General features: G+C 37.9%; 1 protein-coding gene across 1 annotated transcript in view; it reads right to left on the bottom strand.

Annotated features, from left to right (window-relative positions):
• Positions 1 to 484: 484 nt before the first annotated feature.
• igsf3 (immunoglobulin superfamily, member 3) overlaps positions 485 to 11,796 on the bottom strand; it is a 180,448-nt gene continuing 169,136 nt past the window's right edge. The window contains exons 6-8 of the mRNA XM_073846209.1: positions 10,880 to 11,290; positions 5,000 to 5,422; positions 485 to 3,396 (exon numbers count right to left, since the gene is read on the bottom strand). Coding sequence (XP_073702310.1) covers positions 3,146 to 3,396; positions 5,000 to 5,422; positions 10,880 to 11,290 — 1,085 coding nt within the window. The 3' untranslated portion in view covers positions 485 to 3,145. The remainder of the gene's footprint in view (positions 3,397 to 4,999; positions 5,423 to 10,879; positions 11,291 to 11,796) is intronic.

The raw sequence follows: 11,796 nt of genomic DNA, 5'->3' as shown, positions 1-11,796 counted from the left end.
TTATGATCAATCTCTATAACAGTGACTGTAAAATATGTAGTTTTGGTATGGAAATGACGTATTTTGATACCAAAACTAGGACCCCACCCCCCACCCCACGTCCTCTTTTTTGAAAACTAAAATATGGTCACCCTAATTTAAGTGTGTTTAAAGTTGTTTTAAGGCTACTCTTTGCCTTTGTCGCCCATCTAATAACATGCAAAACATACTAAATGTCTGTGGTGTTTCCATGTTTTTTTTTTGTAGAAAATAAAACCAGAAAATGTAGGGTGTATGACGTCATTGGCAGGCGGCGAAATATGGGACGGGACAATTAAAATGTCTTATTTGTCCGGATTTAAACAGTTGTTTTTGGATATTTTAATCAAAAAACCTTACATATTGTGCCTTTAATTGCTGTAACTGTTAACATTTGTAAACTGGACCAATGTAATAGATACATTACATAAACACAGTCTAAAGTGTGGTGCACTGAACGTTTTATTGCAATCAACTGACAATAGCAAAGTGCCTTTTTTATAATAGCAATTGCTACAATTTAATAAAATAAGTATAGATATAAAAAACACAACAAAAATTAAACAGAGTACAACAAAAACACAGAAGCATAAAAAAACTATGGCAACTTTTTTTTTCAAATATTCAGTGCACTATTTTGGTTATTTAAAAAAAAAAGAACATAAAAATCACCACTTGAAAAAGCAGCACTGGCTGAACTGAACACACATCAACACAATATTTTTTGTCATTTGTTTTGTTTTTCTGCAGCTATACTGCCAGTACACAGCCATGACATGCAGCCCTCGAAATGCATTTACAACATTGTGAGAACATTATGATTCAGCTGGGCATGTTGTACTACAAAAACACTAGTTAGAGTTCTGAATAAGTCTGTACAGGTTGAACGACAGCAGAACCGCAATATCACGATCGATGTCACACTACGCATCTCCTGCTTGAGAAAGGCCAATATTGTTCTAACAGAAACATTACATTTGAGGGTTGCTGTTACAATGGCTGAGGCCTTCCACAAGACAGTGGAGACAGTGAGGATGCCATTGATCTGACATGATGTCACGACACACACTTTCAGACATCATAAAATGTCTCCCTTACTCATCATGCACTGTACAGTTCAACAAAACTTTGTAGATAAAGAGTTAGATCACTGTGTCATCTGTATGAAGATTCTCAGATTGCTTCAGAACTGCTTCCCATAATCCTCTAGGCCACTCACGTCAAGCAGCCAAGTTGTAGTTGTCTAAATGTCCACTGCTATTTCTGCCACATTCTGTCTATGCAGATTATGAAGTTCACATATTCTATCTAGGAGTTTTATGATTTAATAAATAAGACGACCACAAGCTTCAAATGGATTTAAATTTCATTTACAGAAAAGCCACTATGTTGACTGTCAAGATCACTGTCAAAAGGTCTTGAGAATTGTCTGTAAGTGAGACACATCCAGTTTGGTGTCTAACTAACACGTTATGCTTCGTAGTCCATGTTGAAATAAAAAGAAAAATTAACAAAATTCATTCACACTACAGCTAAGCTCTAAATGCTTTCAGTAGAGGTTGAATCTTTCTTGAACGAAACAGGACTAATGTGGATCGTAGAGACCTCTAATGGTAAAACATGGCAGTGTTTTCAAAGTGTTCATGGAGACCGACAATAATTTAGATGCTATATTCACCCTCAGAGATATAATCACACTAGTAGGTCTTCACAGGTTACAGGTTATGACACGGCGCATTACGTTTTCACAATCTTTTCAATTTGTAACACAAAGATCGGGCACCATATTTCAAACACAAACCAATAAAGAGAAGAAGAACAACACTTGATGTGACTTAGAGTATAGAGAAAACAAAATGTCAAATCCCTTCATAACTTCATAACATATGCAGAAGTCTGCCAATATCTGCCTTCCTCCTGGATCATTTCAGGGCACGTATGATGAAAAAAAAAAGATCTTGGCACTGAGAATGTTCCTTGAGTCAATAGTGTCCTGTCAGCTGTCTCCCTCAAGACAACGTTTGTACACAAAATTCAAAAACTCCAGAGAGAAAAGGCCTTCATGCCCCCTTTTGTTTCCACTCAACCTTGCGTTATGAAAATACGAGGACAGTGAGGCGAACGCTCACTAAATGTGGGGTCAATTGTGTGTAAATATACACAAACAAACATACTCAAATACACAAGGATGTTTTGTTGAGATAAATGGATCTTCTTAACATTGGAAAGGTTGAGAAGACCTTGAAATGAAATGGGCAATATGGGGCCATGTAGAAACATCTGAGCACCAGTGATGAGGAAACATGTCAGTGTAGGAATCTCACTGTCTTTTCCAACATCGGACGGCTCACGTTACACACTTCTAATCCTATTTGAATTTGAATTTGTGGCTTTTGATGTTGTATCGGTCTTTGGCAGTGAGGATGAGCTGGGCTTCACGTATATCCTTGAGTCTGTGGGCAATGAGGGCTCTCCATAGTCTTTATCCATTTAAACAGAGGCAGTTCTCAGGTCAGTTCTGTGGCACGTGCACACAAACAAAATCAATACGCATCCATTGTCAGCTTTCCGAGTTTATTGGAGGAAAGATTGTCCTTTTCTTCCTTCATCCATACACCATTGTCTCTAGAAACGTTCATGGTCCAGCAACGACCTTCCAGTCTTCTGGAGCAAAAATCAGCACAGACAAAATAACAAATAATATGTAATGGTTTCCACCAGACTTCATAGACGGGAGTACAAAAGCAAAAAGAAACTTTCCGATCCTGGAGAGTGTCAGTCGGGTAAAATACATCAAGGCTCACGGATACTGCCACCTCAAAGGAAAGGTTCTCACAAAAGAGCATGAATGAAAAGTAAAATCATATTTAAAAAAAAAAGATCAGGAGAAAGAAAGCAAAGCAAATGTCTAGGCTTCGGTGCCAGCAGCCACCGTAGTCATGGCAACTTCAACTGAGGAAGGTCTTAGTCAGTCATATGGACGGATTGACAGGCCAGGCTAGAAGCCCAGATTACTTTCTGGTGGCCTCATCACGGACGAGGAGGAGAAGAAAAAGAGAAAGCGAGTCAGAGAGAGAGTGTAGATGAGCGAGTCTCTGAGTGAGACAGGGTCATGTTCGTGTCACTGTTACTCCACAGAGCCGGGGTGAAGGCTGAGGGCTGGGGGGTCCAGACAGGTTGGGGAATAGCTGAGATGAGGCTCTTTGATCCACAAGAGCGGCGCTCCGTTCTTGCCCTCCTGGTTCTTGCTGGAGCTGCGGGTCTTGTAGCGCACCAGCAGGACCGCGATGAGGAGGATGCCAAAGATAGGGAAGGGGTAGAAGAAGACGAAGTAGAAGAGGGAGTCGTTGGAACAAACCACTGATTGTAGGGTAGAGACTGGAGTGGGGAGAGAGAAAACAAAGAGTTAGAACAATTTATTACCAAAAAGATGAGTTCTTTCCAGAATTAACATTTCCTGATTACTTACTCAACCCCATGTAATCTAAGATGTTCATGTCTTTCTTCAGTCATATAGAAATTACGGTTTTTGAGGAAAACATTTGAGTACTTTTCTCCATGTAGTGGAATTCAATAAGGTATAACAGGTTGAAGGTCCAAATTGCAGTTTCAATGCAGCTTCAAAGGGCTCTACATAATTCCAGCCGAGGAATAAGGGTCTTATCTAATGAAGCGATCTGTCATTTTCTTTAAAAGAAAATGTGCTTAATTTTGAGGTCAAATACAGGTTTTTCTACCATTTAAAATACAACAATGTATTCACAACTATCGAATATATGATATAAATGGCATAAAAAATAAAATGCTGAATAAATATGATAAAATATACAATGAAAGTAGTGTCACTGGTGTTTCTTGTTCACAAAGATCTTCTATTAAATAAAAAACACACTGATGACATCACTTGAAGTAAGGCCCATGATAAGTCCACTGTACCTTTTAAGTTAACAGAAATTTTCATGATTTGATGTGAAGCTTTTAATTGAGGTCACTGGTATGACTTACTTTATTGTTAGGGAATTGTAAAACAAAAACAAAAAAACAATCTTCTTGCATTTTCATTATTTTTCTGTAACGTGGTCTTTAAATAAATGCACAAAAAGAAAAAAAACGAAGCTGTCATTTATGTGTATTCATTCAAGTCAAAAGGGAATCTAATAATGTGGTCAAATGTTAAAAAAGAAATACATTTTAAGACAACTTGCCATATAAAAAATGGACATTTCTGTAGAATTTATACACTTTTTAAACACAAATGCTCATCTTGCACTAGCTCAACTTCACAAATTATGTCATCAGGTCAGGTTGGAAAGGTCACGCGTGATGTGGGCAGGAGTACCGGACCCAGTGTTTACAAAGCAAACGTGCAAAGGACAAGCCTTTGTGGTTAAAAAGTATATAAATTTGTATGTTTCTTAGAAAATGACTAATCGTTTTGCAACATAAGATCCGCATTGTTTGGCTGGGATTGTGTAGAGCTCTTTGAAGTTGCATTAAAACTGCAGTTTGGACCTTCAACCCGTTGACCACCAATGAAGTCCAATATGTGGAGAAAAATCCTGGAATGTTTTCCTCAAAAACCTTAATTTCTTTGCGACTTAAGACAGAAAGACATGAACATCTTGAATCACATAGGGGTGAGTAAATTATCATGACTTTTTTATTCTGGAAGTGAACTAATCCTTTAAATATGGATAAGAACATCAAATCTGTCAGTCTGTAAAAAGTGGTAAAAATGTAAATAAAATATTAGTAGGTGGTTATGCAGAATTTTTTTTTTTACATAAATACATAATGACAGTAAATGTAGTGGAAAAATGTAGAAAGTTTGCTTCTTCATGTAGCATTTCACATTAAGTGGGGGCAGAGTGATTACTTCTTGCATTTTGTCTGATTAGGACACAGTGTAAAAACACAAGAAAATATTAACAACAACATGCATGGGTAAAGTGCTTAGTGCTTAAAAAGTGCAAAAGCTCACCCTGCTCCATAACATTAACAATGGTGACTCCAGAGTTATTGGTGGCCAGACGGTACCAGGCATTGCGTGGGTTCAGCAGCCACTCCTCCACATGGCAGTAGTAATTGCCAGCATCTCTGCCCCGAGCTTTCTGGATGGTCAGACTGTACAGGTCAGAGGTGGTGCGCTCAAACTGTAAGCGGGAGTTTGGACCGGGCTCCTCCGTAGGGCTGCAGTTGCCATTACCAAACACTGCATCGTGACCGATGGAAAAGACACACTCTTGCTCATCCTCCTCCTCTTGCCCCAAGCGGTACACATACCAGGATACAGAAAAGCGGGAATCTTTTGAGGACTGAGACAGAATGCTGCAGCCCAGACGGATTGATCCATCTTCAGCTACTGTGATATTGGATTCTGCCTCCTCCACCTGCAACTTCACCACTGCAATAAAAACGATGATAAAAATCATAAAGTGCACGACAACATTTCTAATCTTTTTTTAGAGATTAGGGTAGCATATATTGCAAACTCGTTACATTTGCACTACCAGTCAAAGTTTTTTGAACAGTCAGATTCTTACCCCCGGTTTCACAGACAAGGCTTAAGCCTAGTCCCAGACGAAATGTCTGAGTTGTTTCAATTGAAAGAAACTTGTATGGACTGATCTTAAAATATATCAGTGCCTTTGTTTAGCCTCGAGATGCACAGTAATGGTTTTTGTAAGGCACGTTTATAAAAATTACTTAAATGAACTTAATTGAACTATGGCTTAATCCTGGCTTAGTCTAAGGCCTGTCTGTGAAACCCGGACTTTGTGTTTTTAAAGTCTCTTCCGCTCACCAAGTCAGCATTTATTTGATCCAAAGTACAACAAAATTAATTTTACTATTTAAAAGAGCTGTTTTCTATTTGAATATATTTTAAAACAGTCATACGATCCTTCAGAAATCATTCTAATATTCTGATTTGCTGCTTTAAAAAAACTACTGTACTGTTGAAAACAGCTGAGTAGAATTTTTTCAAGTTTCTTTGATGAATAGACCTTTCAGATCTTTTGGAATCTTTTGTAAAGCATTTTTGTAAAGCTTTAAAACATTCTTACTAAATAAAAGTATTAATTTCTATCATTTCAAACTTTAAATCAGTTTAAAGCACAACTGAAACGACATTATAGTTAGTAAATAATGACAGAACTATATCTAAAAAAGTGTACAGTCGTGGCCAAAAGTTGAGAATGACACAAATATTAGTTTTCACAAAGTTTGCTGCTAAACTGCTTTTAGATTTTTGTTTCAGTTGTTTCCGTGATGTACTGAAATATAATTACAAGCACTTCATACGTTTCAAAGGCTTTTATCGACAATTACATGACATTTATGCAAAGAGTCAGTATTTGCCGTGTTGGCCCTTCTTTTTCAGGACCTCTGCAATTCGACTGGGCATGCTCTCAATCAACTTCTGGGCCAAATCCTGACTGATAGCAACCCATTCTTTCATAATCACTTCTTGGAGTTTGTCAGAATTAGTGGGTTTTTGTTTGTCCACCCGCCTCTTGAGGATTGACCACAAGTTCTCAATGGGATTAAGATCTGGGGAGTTTCCAGGCCATGGACCCAAAATTTCAACGTTTAGGTCCCCGATCCACTTAGTTATCACTTTTGCCTTATGGCACGGTGCTCCATCGTGCTGGAAAATGCATTGTTCTTCACCAAACTGTTGTTGGATTGTTGGAAGAAGTTGCTGTTGGAGGGTGTTTTGGTACCATTCTTTATTCATGGCTGTGTTTTTGGGCAAAATTGTGAGTGAGCCCACTCCCTTGGATGAGAAGCAACCCCACACATGAATGGTCTCAGGATGCTTTACTGTTGGCATGACACAGGACTGATGGTAGCGCTCACCTTTTCTTCTCCGGAAAAGCCTTTTTCCAGATGCCCCAAACAATCGGAAAGAGGCTTCATCGGAGAATATGACTTTGCCCCAGTCCTCAGCAGTCCATTCGCCATACTTTTTGCAGAAGATCAATCTGTCCCTGATGTTTTTTTGGAGAGAAGTGGCTTCTTTGCTGCCCCTCTTGACACCAGGCCATCTTCCAAAAGTCTTGGCCTCACTGTGTGTTCAGATGCGCTCACACCTGCCTGCTGCCATTCCTGAGCAAGCTCTGCACTGGTGGCACTCCGATCCCGCAGCACAATCCTCTTTAGGAGACGATCCTGGCGCTTGCTGGACTTTCTTGGACGCCCTGAAGCCTTCTTAACAATGCAGTGGAAAGTTTTTTTTCGGGATTACGTTAATTTTCATGGCAAAGAAGGACTATGCAATTCATCTGACCACTCTTCATAACATTCTGGAGTCTATGCAAATTGCTATAAATAAGCTATAAGCTATAAATAAGCAGCAACTTTTCCAATTTCCAATATTTATGTAATTCTCAAAACTTTTGGCCACGACTGTACAAGTACAAAAAGGATTTACATATCCGAACACCCCTTAAAATTAACTCTATTTTAATCAAAATTCTGCAGGGCATCACGCATCCAGGAATGTGGAACTAGCTGTTCAATGTCACTCTCAAATGAAGGTGAGGATCATCACATTTTGTGTGAGAAGTCACAAGCTCCTTCAGCTGGGTCTTGAGCTGAGATCAGCTAAAAATAAGACTGCATTTTCCGGCACACTTTAAGAGCCACCTCTTATCGTCTGCTCATGTAAAAGCAGTGCAATTTGACTTTGAAGATGGCAGATTACGAGGTTGTGAACCTTGCATCAACTATCTATTTGTAAATACATTTATATGGATGCTATTTCAGGCAATCGTGCAGCGGTGAGGTGATTTGACACTCACACTTGCATCCCCAGGGAAACAAGACTGGAATTGAAGTGCATATTTAGATATATTATAGAGATATGCACTGTGTGTGTGTGTGTGTGTGTGTGTGTGTGTGTGTGTGTGTGTGTGTGTGTGTGTGTGTGTATATATATATATATATTATATATATATTTATGTATATGAAAGGCGAAAATAGAAAAAGGTATAAAATACAGAATTCATGAAAGACAGCTTGACTAATACAGTGCTGAGAAGAAAATTAGATACTGTATGCTACAGTAAGGGAAACGCATTCATGCTTAAATGCATTCATGCTGAAGAATAGAAAATGCATTATGCATAAACAACTATGCAAAATAAAGGCTTCCATAATGTGAATCTTAGATTTGCATTATTCATTTAAAATAATAATTTATCACTTTCTGAAGTTATCTGACCAAAGAACACGAGGTAAAAAGTGCCCAAACACTTTTTCCCTTTTCTTGACCTTGATGTGTTTCAGAGGAGCAGATGTCTTGGCCACCTGTGCTCCTAAAGCTACTTGCTTAACGGACCCGAGGACAAACTACACAACAAAACGTGTCAGTGTAACAGCGGTAAGTCGACGACCCATGTGTAGTGCAGTAATATTGAAAAGTGTGTTGTGTCAGGTTAAGATCCGTTTTCCCTGCTCCTCAAAGCTTTGATTCACTTCTGTCAAAGAGCCCAGATGGCATCAGACTAATGCAAACCTCGTCACCTGAGCCACTAGACCTGCACACAGAAGCTAGGTCATGATGTTACTGGAAAAACGTGGACATTATCCGCAAAAAAATGGGCATATAGATGAGTAGCTGAGGCAGTTTGCAACAGGGGTTTTCATGGGCGGCTGTTCGGGGTGAATAGAGGAGCAGCAGCTGCGTGGCACTCAGATGGGCGTCACGAGTAAAGCCTCTGGCAGTCGTGATTGTGTCCGTTATAAGGGTTCTGACTCCCCCTCGCCGCCTGTGGCCCATGTGGGGGGGCTCCCTGAGGGTCTGATACCCTGCACGCTTGCATTTGAGGAGTTACACATACAAAGCCCCTGTCTCTCTTTATGTCTTCCTCTCATAAATGCACACATGCTGATGAATGATTCAGCTCGGGCAGACATGAGCTCAGGATGGCTGCGCTCCATGGTGGTCTCAGGGGGAGAATGTTTTCATGCTGCTCTTTCCGATCCTCTCATGCCAGATGGCCTGTTATGCCCATGGGACTGCTACACACACCTACAACTGAGTCTCAAAGGCTCCGGAGTCTGCTATAGGAATAAAGGCCAACTCGGCTAGTTGGGTGCCATTGTAAATACTGTCCAGCACTTTCCACGAACAAGATACAAAAAAAAAAACAAAAAAAAAACATCTTCAGAAAAACCTTTAGAAAATGTTGGTGGTTAATCTCAGGAGGGCCTGAGATGTTTTCTTTTGTTCATTTTATTTGAGCTTTTTTAATTTTTAATTTTATTTAACACTGTTACTGAAATAAATATACAGCTTTGAGAAAAAAATTACATGACCACTGCAAAATCATCAGTTTTTCACAGAGCTGTAGTTTAAAAACATAAAATTTTCAAAAAAACAAAAACAAAAATCAAAAAAACAATTAAACTAAAAACTGAAATAGCAAATGTATAAAATTGTAAAAAAAAAAAAAAATACACATTGTTCTAGACTAGAAAATATTTTAATGTTATTGAAAAAAAAAAAAAAAATGCTCACCAAAGCTGGATTTATTTGTAATAATATTGGGCTAATTATGTGAAATCTCTTTACAACTTTCCAGTTGAAAACTTTAAAGTTTTACAAATGTTTTCTACTTTAATATTTTAAAATTCATTTATTTTTGTGGTGTCAACACTGAATTTTAAGTCTTCAGTGTCACATGATCACAAATCATTCTAATATTTCTTATAGTAATATTTCTTATTATTATCAGTGTTGAAAACAATCCTAATATTTGTTGTGGAAACCATGATGCATTTTTTATGGGTTCTTCGATAACTCACTAATGTAAAAAAAAAATTGTAACATTATAAAAGTCTTTACCATTACATTTGATCATTTTAATACTGTACATCCTTGCTTAATAACGTATTAATTTCTAGTAAAAATGCAGCAGAAACACTGAAAACTAAATTTACATACAAATATACACTAGTCAAAAGTTTTTGAACAGTAAGATTTTTAATGTTTTTTTTTAAGAAGTCTCTTCTGCTCACCAAGCCTGCAGTTATTTGATCCAAAGTACAACAAAAACAATAACATTTGTAAATATTTTTACTATTTAAAATAACTGTTTTCTATTTGAATATATTTTAAAATGTAATTTATCCCTGAGATTTCAAAGCTGAATTTTTAGCATCTTTACTCGAGTCACATAATCCTTCAGAAATGATTCTAACATTCTGATTTGCTGCTCAAAAAACATTTATTAATATTATTATTATGTTATATATTTTATATGTTACGTGTTTTTTTTTCAGGTTTCTTTGATGAATAGAAAGATCAGAAGAACAGCATTTATCCAAAATAGTCATCTTTTGTAACAAAATATCTTTATCATCAAATGAAAGCATCCTTGCTAAATAAAAGTATTAACTTCTATCATTTCTTCCACCCCCATCTTTGGTTCTTTCTATTCATAAATGAATCCTGAAAAAAATTACTCAACGGTTTTAAATATTGGTAATAATAATAATAATAATAATAATAATAATAATAATAATAATAAAATGTTTCTTGCACAGCTAATCAGCAAATTAGAATGATTTCTGAAGGATCATGTGACAAAGAAGACTGGAGTAAAAATTCTGAAAATGTAGCTTTAATCACAGGAATAAATTACATTTTAAAATATAACTGTTTTCTGTTTGAATATTTTAAATAGTAAAAATATTTCAAAATTTTACTGTTTTGCTGTACTTTGGATCAAATATATGCAGGGTTGGTGAGCAGAGGAGACTTCTTTAAAGAACATTAAAAATCGTACGGTTCAAAAACTTTTGACTCGTATCGTACATGTTTGTCTATTTGATAAATCAACCACATTCTTACCCGGCTGTCTCACCGCCACATGTGTGAAGCCGGAGGAGTCTTGTGCCAGGCGGTACCATTGTCCATCAGGGTCCATGAGCCACTCCTCCACAAGGCAGTAGTACGTTCCAGAGTCGCTGGTTTCGGCGCGGTGCAGAGTGAGGCCGTATAGCCGAGGAGAGAGTCTCTCTGACTGCACACGGCTGCGGAGACGCTCCTCCTCTGCATATGCTCCATACTCGAATGCTCCAGAGTGTTCGATCTTCAACAGCAGCTCATCCGGCTCTCCTGCCTCGGCCTTCCGGGCGTACCACAGCACGGCATGCTGAGAGTCCGGACTGGTTTGAGAGGTGATGGAGCAGTTGACACGTACCCGACTGTCCTCCAGAAACTGCAGACTCTGGTTGGACTTGTGCACCTTCAGTTTACTCACTAAAAGAGGAGAAAACAAAAAGGGGAAATGTCAAAACAATGAACACCAAGATTTACAGCCTATTTAGAACAAATACATGAAAAACAAACTTCTGTTTTTCTGTCCTTGCAGATAATATATTACCGAAATAAAAGGCGACTTAAATAGTATACTTTCATGTTTCTTAACATGCTTAAAGAGATAGTTCACCCCAAAATTAAAATTACCTCATGATTTACTCACCCTCAAGCCATCCTAGGTGTATGTGATTTTCTTATGTCCTGACTCTTCCAAGCTTTACAATGTGAGTGAATGGCTGTTGAGATTTTAAAGTAAAATAAAGTGCATCCATCCATCATAAAAAGTACTCCACATGGCTCTGGGGGGATAATAAAGGTCTTCAGAAGTGAATTGATGTGTTTATGTAAAAAAAAACTATCCATATTTACACTTAAGAAGGCCTTTATTAACCCTCTGGAGCCATGTGGAGCACTTTTTATGATGGATGGATGCACTTTTTTGACTT

Source organism: Garra rufa, chromosome 8, assembly GCF_049309525.1.
Source record: "Garra rufa chromosome 8, GarRuf1.0, whole genome shotgun sequence".
NCBI classification, from domain to species: Eukaryota; Metazoa; Chordata; class Actinopteri; order Cypriniformes; family Cyprinidae; genus Garra; species Garra rufa.
Note: the sequence above shows the minus strand (reverse complement) of the source record. Positions and strands in the feature narration are given on the sequence as shown.